Below are 19,577 nucleotides of genomic sequence, written 5' to 3' on the forward strand. Positions count from 1 at the left end.
TCAGCAGTATTATTGAGAATTTGTAATTGATATAATGCCCTTTTATAAATATATTTTTTATTGATATAATTATCCTGGTTTTTATGCCCTTGATGTCACCAGTATTATTGATAATTTGTTGCAAGAACTCCCTACCACTTCAAACTTTCTTGCCAGAGTACGTGAAAAGATTTGTTTGAAGAGAAATGTGTTGGCAAGTTCTTCTCAAGATACAGATTTAAATGCTACTGTCATATATGATCATCAGATATTTGCTCTCTCTCTGCACTGTGGAACATCTCTGTCTCCAAATGTCCAACTCTATATCACTATATTCAGCTTAAATGGTTTTATACATATAATGTACCTACATATTTTTCGTGCATCTTCTCATTTACGGAAAAAAAGGCGCTATCGTGCTTGCCATGTCCGTCAGTCCATCTGTTCGTCTGTCTTTCCGTGACTTCATGTTTTTGTTGACAAGAAAATGCGCTTTCTGTCACTCACTACAGTGAGTACCGTCAACTGGGGTGACTTTGGCCAACGTTTATTATTTTGTTTTGCTGCCATTTGTTTCTGTTGTTGGTGTGGCCAATGTCACCTCCGGTGGCTGAAGTCACTCCAGTTGACAGTATTGAGTTATATTTTTTACTTATCTCTAATACTTTTCATTTACAATTTTGCTAGCATTTGGGGAAACAATTTTTATTGACCCAGTCATACAAATTTCCTATTGTAACTGCCAGTTCCTAGTGACCATTTCACACAAAGCTACAAACCATATCTGTGTATTCTGCCTTGTTCCTTTTATATACATACGAGTGTCAATTAAAATCACTGTTTCCCATAGTTCAGGTCTCAGGAACTTATTCCTCTTATAATTCCAAATGACTTATGGCAATAATGATTACTTTATCATCAATAAGTATTTAAAAATGTGTTAAAAATAGTGTTAAAATCAAAATAAATGAAGGCAAATCATGGAATCGACTGAGAATCTAAAGTGACTGAAATAACTTGGGTGAGTGATCTGGTTTAGTTTTGATATCAATATGTTAAATTTGTGCATTGGTTGAACTAATAATTGTGTATTTCAATTGAGTGGTTAAGATCTTGCAAAAGTTTAGCTTTTAATAGCTCCAGCCCACATAATTTTAGCCTGTTGTCCTGTTAAGCTTCAGCCAAATGGAATATATACTGAATGTGTTTTTTGTATAAAACATTTTTAATCATGCTTTGTTATATACAGAACCATCCTATAGGTATACACAGCTCTATATATGCAGCCCTCCTATATACACAGCCCTCCTATTTACACAGCCCTCCTGTATACACAGCCCTGCTATATACACAGCCCTCCTATATACACAGCCCTGCTATATACACAGCCCTTCTGTATACTACACAGCCCTCTGTCTTCACAGATGGCTCACCCTTATGGCTTAGCTCAACTGCCGCCATCTTACCCTGGATGTGGACCTGCCTGCCACATTTTTATTCCTGAGGTGAATTTGTAGTTCTAAATTTCGTCATAATGAAGTACCGTAAAATGGGGTAACTTAGACTACTTTTTATTTTAAATGATGCCATTTTTTACTAGCTAAATTAAACTTGAAATGAAATATGTAAAATACAGGTCTATACTCTAGCTTCACTCACCATAAATTGCTGGCTCCTGCCTCTCATAGTCTTTATGTAATTTAAAAAAAAGTGATGGTCTTTGTTACCCCAGCTCTTGGGGTAACTTAGACCGGGTGGTAAAATCAATTATATTTTTTGGTAAAATAAATCCAAATAACTCCAGGTTTTGGTGCATTGTAGTAGAACTCTTCTAGTTACATATGCAAATGACAAATTTGAGGAAAGTGTCATAGTTTGTAAATGGGGGGCACTGCCCCTGAATGGGGGAACTTAGACCACCTAATGTCAGCCCTGACGGGGTAACATAGACCGGCTTGGAAATTAATTTAAGATTACCATATATAACACTCTGTAGAGTCTGAAACAAAAAGAAAAAACATTAATAGGTGTATCAAACATGAAATATGTTATATATGGTAATTTTAAATTAATTTCCAAGCTGGTCTATTTTACCCCGTCAGGGCTGAGCCCTGGCTGACCTTAGGTGGTCAAAGTTCCCCATTTGGGGACGGCGCCCCCCACCTGCAAATTATGCCGCTTTCCTAAAATTTGTCATTTGCATATGTAACTAGAAGAGTTCTACTACAATGCACCAAAACCTGGAGTTATTTTACCAAAAAATGAAAAAATTGGAGGGGGTTCTATGACAGGCTTTAAATAATAGCTCTTTTTCATGGGTAACATTTTTCATTTTTAACCTATTAGATATGCAAACTTTTTTAATCTTTCTATTGTGTTACATAGCCTCAGTATTAGGCCTTTAATACCCATTGACAACATTTTTTTATGTCAAATAGTTTTTGAGTTTTGGGGGTTTTTGTTAAAAAACTAAAAGTGGTCTAAGTTACCCCGTAAGTCTAAGTAACCCTCTTTTATGGTATTTCTCTTTATATTGAACAAAATTATTAAACTAAAGTTTACCATTATATTGTTAATACATAACCAATCAATATAGAAGATAAATCTAATGCTGGTATATTAACTAGTTAATCTTAATGTTGATAAGTGACTACATCTTGTCACTTCAAATCTCTTCCAGGGCCCATACTTTCAAAAAAAGTTAAGAGATCGTAAGTTCATCAGCCGATCATTGACGGCCTTTCAAGCAAAATCCACCAATCATAGACAAGAAAATAGAGCGTAAGAGCGTAAGTACTTACGTTCACTTAATCATAGACAAGAAAATAGAGCGTAAGTACTTACGTTCACTTAGCCAGTTTTGAAAGTATGGCCCCTGAGCCCCACTTTGTGCTGGAGGCTACTTTATCTTGCCTCCGCTAACCAACAATTATTTGATTTGTTCTGTACACAGCATTTCACTGCTTACCATGCACAATAAGTACTATGATACAATCATTTCAATTACCGGTACCTTACTTTTTTACTATTTCCACCATTTTGTAAATAACAGAAGTAGCAATAACTTTCAATGAATTTATTTTACTAGGTTAAATTTGTATGAATTGATGTTAGAAAGTTACTCTTTATATTATATTGGTTGAATTTAAATTGAAGTTAGAAAGTTAATTTTTATATTGTAATGGTTGTATTTAAATCATACTAAATTTTTTCTCAGTAATGACTGCATTTGATAGATTCTTTAACTGTTAATTAGTCCTTCACTTTCATTATGTCATATTTAGGAAAATACTCATGATTAAATATATCATATATACATATAAGGTATGTGTAGATATGTGTACAATTAATGACCAGAGAATGCATTATGATTTTCAAGGAGTGAAACAATTCTTCAGATGACTTTAGTAGATCAAAAGGCAGATTTAGCATATAATAATAATATATTAACAACCTTTCGAATGTAGCAACATCCATTTACATTACATATATAACTGTATGCATGTGAACAAGAAAATTCTGCCATCTTATAATAATATGTGTCTTATAATAATATAATATATCTTATCTTATATATCTTATAATATCTTATAATATATCATCTTATAATAATATATATTATTTTTATTCATGCTTTCTCATAATGGTTTCAGAAACTTTAATTTCTGAATATTTTAATGCTTACCTACCGAAGGACCATGAAAAAATATCCATTATTTAATATTAGACCATAACAAAATTATTATTTGGCATTATTATAACTAAATTGATTAAAAATATTTATATCGTATTATTTATGAAGAATAGGTATTATTATTAATTATCTGTATGAATAAGACCATTTTTTTTCAGGAGAGATCCAGCGCCCAGTTGCCAGAGGTGTGACGACTGAGGGACATGGAACACAACTTGCCTGACCATTTCCTCAGTCAGGTGAGCCTCAACGTGACTTGGTCAACTTGCCTGACCATTTCCTCAGTCAGGTGAGCCTCAACATGACTTGGTCAACTTGCCTGACCATTTCCTCAGTCAGGTGAGCCTCAACGTGACTTGGTCAACTTGCCTGACCATTTCCTCAGTCAGGTGGGGCCTCAACGTGACTTGGTCAACTTGCCTGACCATTTCCTATTATTAACCTATTATTATTATAGTATTATTGACCAGTTCCTATATTATTGTATTATATATAATCTATATAATAATCTATATAGATTATAGTCTATATCTATAGATTATATATGATGTATATAATACTCCTAGTGATATAACTTCTGGTATTTGCTTACCAGAAGTTATCGCCAGAATAAATAAATTTTGCATGATTATAATAAATATATTTAATTTTAATGAAATACATATAGGTGCAATAGGTTAAATACCATGTCGCTACATTGCAGGCTGGGCCTCAGGAAGCTATTGCATCAGCTGAGATGGCCTCCTTCTTGTGCAAGAGTGAAGTGGACGACCAACAAACTACCATCATCGACCATCAGACCACCACCCTAGACCACCAGACCACCACCCTCGACCACCAGACCACCACCCTCGACCACCAGACCACCACCCTCGACCATCAGACCACCACCCTCGACCACCAGACCACCACCCTCGACCACCAGACCACCACCCTCGACCATCAGACCGCAGACCCCAAAACTTCTCTCCAAGATTGTCGTCCGGTTGACATTATTCACTGTGACAACTTTTTTGCTTTTTCGAGCCAAAGCGATCCGTCGTATGCCATCCCTGACGCCATCGAGGACCTCAAGGATCCCAAACTGCCTGTTGATGCTGACGATAAAGAATTAGTCAGGAGTGTTGTGAATCCCAACAGGTTGATGAATCATGAGGATTCTCGCGAGGGTAACCACCACAGCCCAACGTTCGTTTACTACGCAGGAAGTGTTCTGAAGTGTCCGCTCTGTGACCACTCTTGTCTGCAAGACCAGGAACTGTCTCTGCATTTCTCATCTCTACACTCAGACAAGAAACTGCATCGTTGTTCCATGTGCAGCTATGCTACGGCTGACAAGCGTTCGCTGACACTGCACTCAGCTGCCAAGCACTCGACCGTACGGCCCTACAAGTGTCAGCTATGCGAGTACGCGACGGCTGTCAAGCGCAACCTAACCGTGCACGTGACAGCCAAACACTCCGGCGAGAAGCCATACAAGTGTCCGGCTTGTGAGTACTGCACGGCATATAAACATGACGTCACACTTCACTTCGCTTCAAAGCACTCAGGGGAGAAGATGCACAAATGTCCGCAATGCGAATACGCTTCAGCATACAAAGGCTCTGTGATCTCACACTTCGCAGCCAAACACTCGAACGCGCGGCCGTTCAAGTGTTCTTTGTGTGGGTACACGACAGCTGTGAAGCGCAACCTTACAGTACACGTCACTGCTAAACATTCTGGTGATAAACACCACCAGTGCTCAGACTGTCACTACTCGACGCCTAACAAACATGACTTAACTTTACATTTCGCATCGAAACATTCGGGAGAAAAACTACACAAATGTTCCCACTGTGATTACGCCTCGGCCTATAAAGGCTCGCTGGCCTCGCACATCGCTGCCAAACATTCTGACAGCAAACCTCATGTTTGCTTTTACTGTGGATACTCAACAGCTGTTAAACGGAATCTCACCGTACATTTGGCAGCCAAACATTCAGTGGACAAGAGCCACAAGTGCTCTGAGTGTGCGTACTCTACGGCCAACAAACACGACCTCACTCTGCACTTTGCCTCCAGACACTCGGGGGAGAAGAGCCATAAATGCCCGCATTGTGACTATGCCTCTGCCTATAAAGGATCTCTAGCGTCCCACATCGCAGCCAAACATTCAGAGAAGAAACATCTGGCGTGTACGCAGTGCGGGTACTGTACTCTACCGCTGTGACTACTCCACCGTCTTCCGGCGAGACCTCAACAATCATTTCTCCTCCAGACATTCCACTCCAAACTTTCAATGATTCTTACGAGTTTTATTCAATGTTTATTACTGTATTTACCGAGCAATATCTTTCTTGCATTTGTCACTCCCTTTAATATTTTTGATGTCGGTAGTGGATTTTGGCAGCAATGTTAGGCTGCACTGTACATTTCGTCACATAACTAATACTCATGTTAGCTACCCTGCTGTACATTGATATGATCTCTATGTATAATAAGAATCTTAAAGAGTATAATTAGGATCTCTATAGATAATAAGAATCTGTAGATATAATTAGGATCTCTATGTATAATAAGAATCTTAATGAGTATAATTAGGATCTCTATAGATAATAAGAATCTGTAGATATAATTAGGATCTCTATGTATAATAAGATTCTGTAGATATAATTAGGATCTCTATGTATTATAAGAATCTGTAGATATAATTAGGATCTCTATGTATAATAAGAATCTGTAGAGTATAATTAGGATCTCTATGTTTAATAAGAATCTGTAGATATAATTAGGATCTCTATGTATAATTATGTTGATCAAGTTCATTCATGTCAGCATCGTCTGATAAATTCGTAATTTAAAAATTCATCTCAGGGATTTTCTTCTAGCTGATATCAATTTCACCCTACCAAAAATGTAACTTTTTTATGTAATTCAAATTCGCTAAGATATCAGAAAGTTTCATCAGTAGAACCGCAGCGTTCAAAATACTAAAACTGATCTACGTAAAGTTTACAATTGGACGAATTTAAAGATCCACGTCAAGTTTGGATGAATTTCTGCTCAACTTCGTTGATATTTCCTCGTTGAAGATTGTAATTAAACTTGCAAAATTGTTTGTCTCACGTGGCTCTCTCAATGAGCCTAACAATGAGCTAATTAATGAACTCTATTGTAAGTATAATGATAAGCTATATATTGAACTCTATTGTAAGTGTGATTATACTCGGCGGCTATTGTAAGTATAATCTATTATAATAAGTATAATATTGTAAGTATAATCTAGTATAAATGTAAATGATAATATATAGTTGTGATATGATATCTAGATCATATCACATGATATGATATCTAGTGATATGATATCTAGATTTTATACTAGATATAATGATATCTAGTATAAATGTAAGTATAATCTAAGTATAATCTATTGTAAGTATAATTATACTCTGCGGCTGTTGAGAGACAAATAATTAACTTAGATGAAGTGCTGCCTGGCTTACCTGTCCAGCTGACTCGTTACTAGTCAAGGCATTCGTGCGAGAGTAAGTAAATAAAGTTGTGTAATAACAGTAAATACTATGTTATATATTATATATTCCCTATGTAGCGAGAGTAAATATTGTGTTCTAGACTCATTATTCCTTATGTAGGAAGAGTAAATATTGTGTTCTGGACTCAATATTCCTTATGTAGGGAGAGTAAATATTGTGTTCTAGACTCATTATTCCTTATGTAGGGAGAGTAAATATTGTGTTCTAGACTCAATATTCCTTATGTAGGGAGAGTAAATATTGTGTTCTAGACTCANGGCAGAGAGGTAGTGGTCCTGTCACCCCAGCAGTAGACGTGGGGCAGAGAGGTAGTGGTCCTGTCACCCCAGCAGTAGACGTGGGGCAGAGAGGTAGTGGTCCTGTCACTCCAGCAGTAGACGTGGGGCAGAGAGGTAGTGATCCTGTCACCCCAGCAGCAGACGTGTGCGTATCTAAGCATACAATGCTGTAGAATATGGGTGCCTTTTGTCATTCAGTTTATTGACCATATGAGAAGAGCGCGGGTGGTTATTGATGTCAACCGATAAAAATTACAATATACCTGGGAATGCTTTTTTTATTTATACAGGGTGACCCAGTGGATACAGTTCAAGTACCAAGATTGGCGCAGAGAGGCGCGGGTTCGATCACAGCTCTGTGCGCCAGTTTCTGGTCAGAATCGGCGAGGAGGCCGGGCGGTTAAGAACAGCAGAATTGTAGCAGTGAGTTGCGAGTTCGAGACCGCAAAATGCTGTGAATGTTCTGCGATGTTAAGAATCGGCGACAGGCCTTCGGCCTGATAAACGCTGAAACCGCTATTATTATTATATCAGGTTTTGTGGTGGTTGAGCATAGCACGATACTCTACGATAGATTTCAAATCAGTTTCATTGAGAGAAAATTAGTTATGTTCTATTACAAACGAGCCACAGGTGACAATGATAACAGACGTACCGGAAATTGTAATCAAGTTTACAAAACCTGCGACTCCCTGTATACCGACAAGAAAGTAGACATTATGGGTTCACTATTAGACCTTTTGGACAATACTTGGAATCGAATCAGTCAAATCTATCATTATTGTTAGGAATTTTGTTCGTGCAGATTAAATTTTATAATGGTTGAACTAGTATATATAGTTCAACCATGACATTTTACTATTGGGACGCAGAGGCGTCAATCATTTCTACGACCCACTGGATCTCGAAACTCTAGGACGTTCGCTGACGTTGATGCGTTTGCGCTAGCGCGGGTAGCGCCGCCAGCAGTGCACTGTCTGAACCCGCGTCCGGACGGGCCGGGACGTGAGGCGAGTGGTGAAGAATCTAGTACTCAGAAAGTGGAGTTTTTTATTAGTGGACAAAAGAAGAAATGCACTGAACCATTGCGCAGCATCACTGCACATGCACTGGAATCCTCCAAATCAAATATACAAAATTTGAGCAGTATGCAGGTTGAATTCTTTCAGGAACTTGGCAAATGACAAAACTCAAGGCCTTCTGCTTAAGACTCACCTACTGCAATCGATCTGAAATAAGGCGGAGTGGGGGCGCTAATACCTACGTCGGTGCTGCGCCGTATCTTAACAAAAAAAAACAAACAAAACTCAAGTAAGCACTCAAGTGACTCAACAATCGTAATTCGTAAGCTGTGCCCCTGCCGCTGAACTCAGGGACCACAGGGGTCCCCCCGCTCCCCCGGTCCAGGGGCAGGGAAACGTGAGGCGGATCTAACCGTAAGTGTTTCATTTATAGGCTTTTTCATCCTCCTTCAGTTCAGACTTCAGACTCTTTATATTTTTCCATTCTGATTTGTGATTTGAGATAATTTATGTAGGATTTTTCAAACGTTCAAACCTATTTGCCAAAAAAGTACTTTGCTTACCTACGTAGCCTATGTCTCATTGTCTGGACTCTGGACTGGAGTGGACAGTGGACACTGACCATCTCATAGACTCTATTAACTATTAATGAATGAGAATTTGAAGTATTGATGCAGTTGTTATATTTTATTTGAATGTACTACTACAACTACACATACAGGCTAGGTACCTAGTCACACTCTTGGCTCAACCTCAGCTAGCCTGAGCTAGGCTATCAGCACTTGGCAGACGTTAGCGTTAGCCTACTGCACTTGACCTGCCATTTTTAAACAAAAACTATGTATGTAATACAGCAACATGGGCCAGATCTTTAATTTCTATTATTCAGTTTATGAATTGCCGATTTGCCAGTTTCCACTTTATAAGGAATAAGGATAAAGCTTGAGTATGTAGAATGTACCTAGTGAGCTAGTCAGTGCCCAGTGGCCTGTGGCATCATTACTGGCATGGAATATAGTCTTTTTAGTTGTAAATAAATCTTCTTTCAAGTCTTTGCCATTTTTCATTTTTGGAACTACAAGACTAACGTAGTTCATAACTTCATAATGGCATTAGTTAATTAATACAAAATTGGAAAAGTTATTTTCTTGCTAAAGTATATATTGTTTCATCAGAGCTCAAGAACTGGATATTTTGGGTTAGGTTAAATGCGGTATATTCCGACATCGTAGGTAATTTCGTCACTTCTCTAATTTTTCCTTTATATTAAGCTTTGTTTTAGTTCCATGCGTTCATTGATGGTTGAAATGGTGACGTCATACATTTGCGTGTCATAATTAAGTAGTGTTCAATATTCGTTAGTGTTCTAATTCAAAGCCGTGTTGTATCCCAATACAGCTCGCACAGCAAACGGAATTCGAATACGTTGATGTCGGCATTACGTATCAGTTAAATTTGAAGCTCTGACGCAATACGACTCGCCACGTGTTGAATATTGCCACACACAGTGACGGAATATAGGGATTTGGTAGGTTTCCATTCTAAAGGCTTTTTAATAAATATGGCAACATTTTGTGACGTTTCATCATTGCTGACGCTTTGTGAAGTGTTTTGAGAGTCACGTGAAGGCAACAGAACTTGCGTAACGCATACGTTTTTTTTTATAGTTTTTCATTTCTCGATGCGTCCTTAATGTGTCGGAATATACCGCGTTTACCCTAGGCTAATTCAAAAATTTAATTGCTAAATCAATCCAGCTATTTTATTACCCGCTATTTGCTTTGGCCTGTAAAAATGGGAATGGAACATGACTTGTATTAGTTGTGTATGAGAAATCATGCAGCTTCTGTCTGAGGTTGCAGTTACACTAAGTCACTATTACCCGCCAGTCCACCACTAACAATGGTGGAAAAAAAGTGGCCAAGCAGGCCAACACAGGATTGGAATTTTCCATCTTGTTTCTGAAATCTTGTGGCTGCACCGCTGCAGTATGACAAATTTTCAATACATTTGGAAACTCGTGGCCCGACTGCACTTTTGTTGACAATTAGATAGGAGGTAATTCATCTGGCGGATATCTCGCGGTCCGCCCGGTCGTGCATAGTGGCAAAGCAGAGAGTTTTTTAGACTCTCCTTCAAATTCACTTCTAAGTCTAGTCTCCAGAGCAGTCCTATAAGTAGACGGTAGACCAGCAAAGTATCATGTATGCCAGCATCATCATATATAAGAAATTGGTTTAAATCTTGAATAAATGAGAAAATCAAAAATGAACTGATTCTAAAAAATCACTGGTTTGCCACTATGATTATTCTTGCTGTTCCGGAAATGGTAGGAAAGCTCTAGTTGCAGCCCAAAAGGGAGATGTTTTCCATGCTTGGCCAAACAGACTTCATCTGTCTCTTCTTTAAGTTCAAGTTCATTTTTAACATGTTTTTCTTTACTCAGCTTCGCGTCTGTTTGTTTATTGTTAACATTGACAACAAAAATTAGCCCACTTCTGATTGCTCTAGAGATCTGAAATTTGGCATGCAGGCTATTTTTGCTTAACAATTTCAGATACAATCATAAAAACTAGCAATTAGAGACCTAAATTAGCTTAATTGAGTAAAGTACCAGTATATATATATATATATATATATAGTTATACGTGCGGGCGCTAACCTTATAGACGAGCAGGCGCTTACGCTGCGTATCATCGATACGTACGTCAAGTCAAGTAAATTGGCTCACAACAATGTTTTTCATGTGTAGCAACAGACTAAAAAGGAGAAAATAAAATAAAAAAAAAAATCTATTAAAAAAACATTTTTTTCTAGTGGACTAAAAAGTAGAAAATAAATTATGGCTCGCCCCAAAAAACGTGGGGTGGGTTATACATTCACATCAAATTTCCAAAATTTGTGTATTGTGTGCTTTTCGCTTTAATCATAAATCTGTCCGACACATGTATTTTGGGGCGAGCCATAATTTATTTTCTACTTTTTAGTCCACAAGAAGAACATGTTTTTTTTAAAAGTTTTTTTAAGTATTTTATTGAGTCCTATAAGTATATCAGTAAGTATCATGGAGACCAGCATTAATGCATTATCATATATTGATTTAAATCTTGAGTGAATGAGGAAATTGAAAATTAAATGTTTTCTTAAATCTTAACTTTTACCATAATGCTGATAACCTTGCCAGCAGCACCAAAGTCACCAGCCTTCAATCTAAATTACCATATATATTTTGTTAACAAAACTGAAGCTCATCTTTCTAGCACAACCAAAACAGCTTTGTAGTCATTGTTTTGTTATTGAACCTTACAAATCATAGCTCTGACCAGTATTTTTATATGGTATTTAGTGATAAGTGACAAGGTATGTGCAGTAGCCTTTCTGGAACTGTGAGATTTCTGCCAAATGAATTACATACCTCTGATCTTAATGTTGACAAAATTGCACAATCGGGCCACAAGATTCTAAATGTATTAAAAATTTGTCACATTGGAGCCGCAAGATTTCAGAAACAATTAGGAAAATTCCAATCCTGTGCAGCTGCTGCTGAGTGGTCACTTATGTGGCATTGATTGAAGTCATGGCTTAGAAATTTGATAAGCTTATCACAGCTAAGCTCATTAATATTATTATTTGGAACATTTGTTTTGTTTCATTTAAAATTTATTGTGATTTGCTAACTAATTTGTATGTCATGCATATGATTTAAAATTTATTATTTTTATCATTAAAATAAGAATTAGAATCTATACAATTGTTCAATATCAATTTCCAATTGATATGCATGCAAGCCACTCTGTCTCTTAAAAAGGCCAAAAATATTCATAAAGGGGTTTTGAAAGTTTTTGCTGCTTAGTCTGCTTATAAATTGCTCTTCTGATCCTTGGATATTTTTTTATTTAATTGGATATTTTTGTATGCATATTAAGATTTCACTGTATAGCAATTCAACATAAAAATTCTCTCGAATTTTCTTTGATTTTAGATAGTAAAAGTTGATTGATTGCTTTTTTCGGTTGAGTCATTGCTTTTGACATTTCAATATATAGTTTTTGATTTCAATTTCTAATTTTTAACATTTTTATTTTATGCATTTACCATTGCATTGTAGATATTTGCCTCTTAAACCTATGATAGATTTTGCTGATACAACTTTCAATAACATTTTGATTTACATGTTGAGGATTCCTTTTCTTAAATATGATTTTATTTACAGGCATGGAGGACCTAATTTTCTCTTCCATATTTGCTGAGCAAGCAATAAGCTCGGACAAGTCCTCGGGTGATGCCTTCTCTCCTGACCTTGATTACGACGTCTTCAAGGATGGCCTCCTTGACTGGCTGGAAGAGAACGGACCCGCGGTGAGTTGGGCTCCTGGGCCTATAATTTCAAAAAATATATAAAAAATCTCAAAAAAATTATCCACAACTTTCTATCGATTGATACAACTTTGAATTTATTTTCTGATAGTTGAACCCTACCAATCGTATTTCTGACCAAGACCTATACCTTAAAAAAAAAGTTAAGAGATCGTAAGTTCATCAGCCAATCATTGACGGCCTTTCAAGCAAAATCCACCAATCATAGACAAGAAAATAGAGCGTAAGTACTCACGTTCACTCAGCGAGTTTTGAAAGTAAGACCCCTGTTCTTCACCAGCTACTGGCTGTGCTGGGCTAGAACAGAGACAGAATGGCTTTGCAATGAATTTTGACTGCAAAGACTGAAATTTTGCTTGCCTCGTGAATATAAAATTTAATGCCTATATTACCGTATACATGTATGTATACATACTATGGGGGTTTGACAAAATAAGGGAAACGCCTGACCTTTTGATATCATAATTTTTGAACAGGGTATAAACAAAGATATTTTTCACCAACATTTTTGGTAAATGTTTTTGTCTGTAGCCTAACCTATCAATGGCAAACCTCTCTGACTTTGAAAGAGGCCAAATTGTTGATGCCTGAATGACAGATGCTAGTGTGATAGAAACTAGCCAAATGTTTGAAGTTTATAGAGGTATTCTCTCAAAAATAATGACTGCTTTCCATTGATTTCTCTCTATGGAAGAATCAACAGCCATTTTGGAGGACCAAGTTCATTCCATGGTTCAAGCACTGTTTCTGGAAGGGATCTTTTGAGATAATAATGCTCCAATCCATGCAGCTGGAATTGTTTAAAAAAAGGCACAAATAACATTCTAATGAAGTTGAGCATCTCATTTGGCCAACAAAATCACCAAACCTGAATGTTATTGAGCATTGATGGTCAATTTTAGAGATGCAAGTCAGAAGTCGATTCCTTCCGCCTTTGCCTTTGAAAGAGCTGGAATGAGTTTTAAGTGAAGAATGGGTTAAAATTCCTTTGGAAACAATTCACAATTTGTATCAATCAATACCTCGGAGAATTGAGGCTCAAATTGCTGCAAAAAGAAGGCATATACCAAACTAAAATATATTTGGTGGATTTCTTGAGTGTGTTTCCCTTCTTTTGTCTAACCCCCACATACATTTAGCATTTCAATCAAGAAAAATTTAGTTTCTTCAGGTTTGAGATCTCAATGGAAAATAGCTTTATTGATTAAATGAATTAACTTGGCTGTTTAAATATGAATGTCAAATGTCTTTGATAACAAAGTTTGATAAGAAAACTTAATGTTTGCTCTACAAAGTTATGGCTGCTGAATGACATTTGATATAATTAGGCATGTGTGAAAATTGCCTCAATTATATTTATATGCTTATAACAAAGAAATATTCTCCTGCTATGCATGTCTCTTCTTATCATTAGTCTATAAATCTCTATGCACATAGCCTGTGATTATCAATAGTACTAATGTACTTCATCCTCCTACTTGCATTATGTTCTCTATGTAGGAACCTCTATAGGAATCAAGTTTCTGCATTATTCAATTCTCATTTCCAAGTTTTTTTACTAATCAACATCACATATTATGTTTGCATCCAGCATAATTGAATAATTGTTTGATAATCATAATTGAATAATAAGTTTATGGCCTTACCACCTGCCTCAAGACGTGAGGGTGTCCGCAGACCCTGAGGCTCCACAGCGCCAGCGCTCTCACTCTGCAAGTATATTTCTTCACAGTTACTGGTTTGTATATTTAGGGTAGACTCCTTCATTTAAACATGTTATAATAATAATATAAATAATAATAATAAAGGTTTCAGCGTTAGTAGGCCATAGGCCTGTCGCCGATTCTTAACATCGCAGAACATTCACAGCATTTTGCGGTCTCGAACTCGCAACTCACTGCTGCAATTCTGTGCTTAACCGCCCGGCCTCCTCGCTGATTCTGCCCAGAAAATTGATGGAATTGTTTGGTTAAAAATAATGCCAGTTTTATTGAGGACTTCTTTTGAGTTTAATCTCTCAAGCTTTCTGACAAGAGGTACGGGTTTGTTTACATTGATGTGCATCTGTGACATGGTCATTATTATTATTGTTGTTGATTGAGGTTTCTCCTGATATGTTAATTATATAGACTTTGTTTACTGTTACTTTAAACTGCACATTGGATAAGTTGTATGAATGTTGCGTGTATAATTTTCCTGTGTTGCAGAAGTGATAAATGTTGTGGTGATCCAGAGTAACGCCAAGCATAGAATGTAACTTTTTTTTATTAATGAATAGTTCAAGTAGGTTGTTCAAGTTTTATACATGAATCATTCAAATATATATCTATATTTAAGTTTTATAAATGAAAAGTTCAAATATAAATATTTTTGTAAATGAATAGTTCAAATCTAAAGAATCAAGTTTTATAAATGTATAATTTTGCTGTATTGTAGAAATTGCAGGCTTGCAAATCTGCTGCTGAAACTGCAATATGAATGAGGATTTTTCAGTTTATTGCTTATTAATATTTTTACTAATATCTAAGTTGAGCACATCAATATGCACGGAAGCTAGAATTACTATCATTTGACAATTATTAACTCAGGTTAATTAATTAACTAATTGTATATATATAGTCATCAGCAATGCTATTAGCTTCTTATTGTTATAGGTACTCTTGTTACCAAACTCTTGATTGTTTTTCTTATAGTCAGTTTAGTGAGCTTGCTAAAACTATATAGTTCAATCCATTTTATAATCCATAATCAAATCTGTGTAATAATGTAATTAACATCAATTGACAATGATTATCGCAAGTTAATTAACCAATTTTCTCCATATAATTATCAGCAATGCTATTGCCTTCCTATCGGTCTTATTCTTAATTTTTTTCTTATAGTCAGTGCTAAAGCTCAAGTGCTAAAAGTTTTAGCTCAAGTGCTAAAACTATATAATTCAATTCATTTAAGAATTCATAAAGTATAATCTCTGTAATAATGTAATCTAGATAGCGGGCTCCAGGCAGCCTTGCAGGACCCGTCGTCTTCATTTATGAAGAACTTATCGCTGTGTTGTCTCCACAGGCCAACTCCAGCTCTCAGTTCCCTCTTCTGCAGGAGCTTGATGCTGACGCCCCTCAGGAGCCTCTATCCTCTGGGGACCCTGGCTCGACTATCACCTCTCCAGCCCCTCAGCTTCTTGTAAACAATTGCATTAGGACTGGTCATGGCTCTGACCTTAGTGTCAAGTCAGGTCATGCCTCTGACTTCAGTGCTAAGTCAGGTCATGCCTCTGACCTCAGTGTCAAGTCAGGTCATGCCTCTGACTTCAGTGCTAAGTCAGGTCATGCCTCTGATATAAATAACCCTGATGATATCATCAACCCAGGCACCTCTGAACTCAACTGCACCAAGAATCTCAATAATGTTAAGCTCTCCCTAAAGCAAAAAAACTCCTGGACTGAGAAGCGTACCAGTAATTATAGCCAAAACAATTCATCAGAAATTAAGATAACTTACTCAACTCTACCTCCCACCAAGCAGAGAACAGGACGGCGATCTAACACTGCCAGCACTGCTATCCCTGCGTCAGGCAAATGTCAGTATTGTGACTACAGTACAACACACAAGTATAACCTCAAAGTGCACATACAGCGCAAACATTTACCTAAGACATGTCATGATACTTCAACATCGCAGTTGAGTGATAACCCAGTTCAACTTCAGTACCCAGTAAATGGGACAGCGTCCACTGGTTCTTGGCATCAATGCTCACTGTGTCCCTACATGTCACGTAGCAAGTGGCAGTTGGCACGCCACACTCGCCGTAAACATGAAGCCGTAAAGCCCTTCAAATGCCCCCAGTGTCCGTACGCCTGCTCTGAGAACACGAAACTGACAGCCCACCACTTGAGTGTTCACACAGACTTGAAGCCATACAAGTGTATGCTGTGTTTGTTCTCAACATCAAACAAGATGAGTCTCAAGACCCACACAGCCGCCCTGCATGCCACGGACAAGCCCTACAAGTGTGAGCGCTGTCCCTTCTCTACGGGCGTGCTGAGCACCCTGAAGCGACACCTCCTCAGGAGCCATGGAGGCCAGGAGCTGCTGTCGTGTGGTGACTGTGAGTTCAAAACTTACTTCAGGGACGACCTGCGGAGACATCGTCTGCGGCGACATGTGCCCAGCAAACCTCATCGCTGTTTGTTGTGCGACTACACAGCAGCGGAACCCAGGGCCATCAAGCGGCACCTGCGTCGCATGCACCCCCAGCAGGAGGGAGGTGCTGGTGTGGGGGGGCAGTGACAGGCACCCCCAGCAGGAGGGAGGTGCTGGTGTGGGGGGGCAGTGACAGGCACCCCCAGCAGGAGGGAGGTGCTGGTGTGGGGGGGCAGTGACAGACACCCCCAGCAGGAGGGAGGTGCTGGTGTGGGGGGGCCGTGTTGAACAAAAGCTTCCTCATTGCAAAATCAAATCCTAAAATTTTAATGCGTTCCTTCATATTCAATTAATATTTCAATTTGATGCATACAAAATCTTATTCACCATAGGAAATAAAATCGTGATGGAGAAAATTTATTTGCTAAATTGTATATTTTATTTGTGTTAAAAATGCTATATTGTGGGAAGATTTTCCTGTTATTTCCTCTATTCTAAAATGTAACTATAGTTACACTGTCCCAAGTGCCAGTATAGTGAGAGTGTCTTAGAGTCAAGCCTTAACATAAATATTATGGTTTACTTACGCTTAGCAATTAAGGTTAACTTAGTTAATTAAATAAATTACTGCGAGTGTGCAATTTCTTCCCACTTCACAGTCCTGAACATTTTATAGTAGACAAATATGTTACACTTGTGCTATCTGTTGTACTGCCATCATTAGTAATATGTACCTACTGTCGTCTACTGTTACTATAACTTTCATCTACTGTTATTACTGTTACTACCATCTTGTGGTACATATGTTGCACTTGTGCAAGCTGTTGTATTGCCATCATTAGTACATTAGTTATATGTACTGTCATCTACTGTTACTATGACTTTCATCTACTGTTATTACTGTTACTATGACTATCATCTACTGTTATTACTGTTACTATGACTATCATCTACTGTTATTACTGTTACTATGACTATCATCTACTGTTATTACTGTTACTATGACTATCATCTACTGTTATTACTGTTACTATGACTATCATCTACTGTTATTACTGTTACTATGACTATCATCTACTGTTATTACTGTTACTATGACTATCATCTACTGTTATTACTGTTACTATGACTATCATCTACTGTTATTACTGTTACTATGACTATCATCTACTGTTATTACTGTTACTATGACTATCATCTACTGTTATTACTGTTACTATGACTATCATCTACTGTTATTACTGTTACTATGACTATCATCTACTGTTATTACTGTTACTATGACTATCATCTACTGTTATTACTGTTACTATGACTATCATCTACTGTTATTACTGTTACTATGACTATCATCTACTGTTATTACTGTTACTATGACTATCATCTACTGTTATTACTGTTACTATGACTATCATCNGCCTCTGATACTCATTCCTTGGACGTCGGCTGCTAGCCAGAGATGTTTGGAGCTTGCTTCTATTTTTTTTTTCTAATTACTCTATATTATTTTAATAAAGTTTTTGCAGTGTATAGTTTTTTCATCCTGCATAGAACGATTTATTCCTGACCAGTTATGTAGAATCGTAATGATCGTGCAACGATGAACGTGTGAACTTTTATCCTTATTTATGAAAGTCAATAGATGTATTGTCATGTCATCTGATCTGCAAACGAAAGATTTATATTTTTTAGCAGAATTTATTTGAGAATTTTAACGGGCGAACTAACAGAGACGCTCGACTTATCCTTTGAGAAAATCTGAGTGTCTTGTAACGCCGATGCAACGGACAGTTGATATGCTGCAAGATGACAATATTAATAAACTTTGTAAAGATGCTGCAATATGACAATTTAAATAAGAACCGTAGAGGTGCTGTAAGACAATATAAATAAACACCGTCCAAATGGAACGGAATAGTGACGTAGTTTCAAGCGAGTGACGTTTTATTAGTCATTGAAGCTCAGTGTTGTTTGAGTGCACAAGTTAGGAGGTCTCGCTGAGCCTAGCGTTATCCTACCAGCAGATCCTGGAAATCTGATAACCTCGATCTTTCTTATCCCGCAAATCTTAAAATAACGTATTTCTCGAACTGTAACGTCCTTGTAAATTTGTAATCCTTAACTTTAGAGCCTAAAATTACTTTGATTTTCCGATTTCTGGGTTAAATATAGTTATTATTTGGAAATTGAATTTTACTATTTTAAAATAATTTGATTTTTTCACCCGCTTTTCAATTCATTTTAATCTCATAATTTCACAACTGAAAATTAATTTCTGGCAGGCCTGGTAATATTTAGACAGGACAAGTTGTGGATAAGCTTTCGAATATCTCCAAAATATTTTCAGTGCCAAAATCCATAAAATATATAATAGATAATGCCATCGTCACTATTTGCAGCTGTCACTATCTGCGATGGTGTTTCTTTGACGTCTCGGACAAATTTACGGCCGGTATCCAAGTTCAATGATCAAGGAATGTTTTCTTTTGGAAAGGACGGCAGGACCTCATGTTGGATGCTCTTTAAGGCTTTAACGCAATAAATTCCA

General features: G+C 37.2%; 2 protein-coding genes and 1 long non-coding RNA gene across 6 annotated transcripts; all 3 read left to right on the plus strand.

Annotated features, from left to right (window-relative positions):
• Positions 1–834: 834 nt before the first annotated feature.
• On the plus strand, positions 835–4,509 carry LOC108669698. Its single transcript, XR_001930678.2, has 4 exons — positions 835–1,000; positions 1,404–1,484; positions 3,832–3,912; positions 4,377–4,509. It is a non-coding gene; the product is annotated as an uncharacterized LOC108669698 (long non-coding RNA).
• Positions 4,510–4,571: 62 nt separating this feature from the next.
• LOC108669699 (gastrula zinc finger protein XlCGF17.1-like) lies at positions 4,572–7,420 on the plus strand. Its single transcript, XM_018157102.2, has one exon. The coding sequence runs from the start codon at positions 4,818–4,820 to the stop codon at positions 5,883–5,885; it is 1,068 nt and encodes a 355-aa protein (XP_018012591.1). The 5' UTR covers positions 4,572–4,817; the 3' UTR covers positions 5,886–7,420.
• Positions 7,421–8,459: 1,039 nt separating this feature from the next.
• Positions 8,460–18,439, plus strand: LOC108669696 (zinc finger protein 260). 4 transcript variants are annotated; one of them, XR_001930677.2, is made up of 4 exons: positions 8,460–8,923; positions 12,723–12,868; positions 14,546–14,624; positions 15,953–18,439. XR_001930677.2 is itself a non-coding variant. In XM_047884380.1 (4 exons), the coding sequence occupies exons 2-4, from the start codon at positions 12,725–12,727 to the stop codon at positions 17,220–17,222; spliced, it is 1,368 nt and encodes a 455-aa protein (XP_047740336.1). In that variant the 5' UTR covers positions 8,460–8,923; positions 12,723–12,724; the 3' UTR covers positions 17,223–18,439. The 4 variants fall into 4 exon arrangements, 3 of the variants coding, with proteins under 3 accessions (XP_047740336.1, XP_018012590.1, XP_047740334.1); XM_047884380.1 differs by lacking the exon at positions 14,546–14,624 and having other exon boundaries at positions 15,953–17,133; positions 17,180–18,439; XM_018157101.2 differs by lacking the exon at positions 14,546–14,624.
• The last annotated feature ends 1,138 nt before the right edge of the window (positions 18,440–19,577 follow it).

The sequence above is a fragment of the Hyalella azteca genome, unplaced genomic scaffold (genome assembly GCF_000764305.2).
Source record: "Hyalella azteca isolate HAZT.00-mixed unplaced genomic scaffold, Hazt_2.0.2 contig1897, whole genome shotgun sequence".
NCBI classification, from domain to species: Eukaryota; Metazoa; Arthropoda; class Malacostraca; order Amphipoda; family Hyalellidae; genus Hyalella; species Hyalella azteca.

Excerpts from the sequence above, each read along its gene's own strand:
- LOC108669699 (XM_018157102.2), top strand. The coding sequence starts at position 4,818 with ATGAATCATGAGGATTCTCGCGAGGGTAACCACCACAGCCCAACGTTC.
- LOC108669696 (XM_018157101.2), top strand. The coding sequence starts at position 12,725 with ATGGAGGACCTAATTTTCTCTTCCATATTTGCTGAGCAAGCAATAAGC. Across the intron at positions 12,869-15,952 it reads TGGAAGAGAACGGACCCGCG|GCCAACTCCAGCTCTCAGTT; the intron begins GTGAGTTGGGCT and ends TTGTCTCCACAG.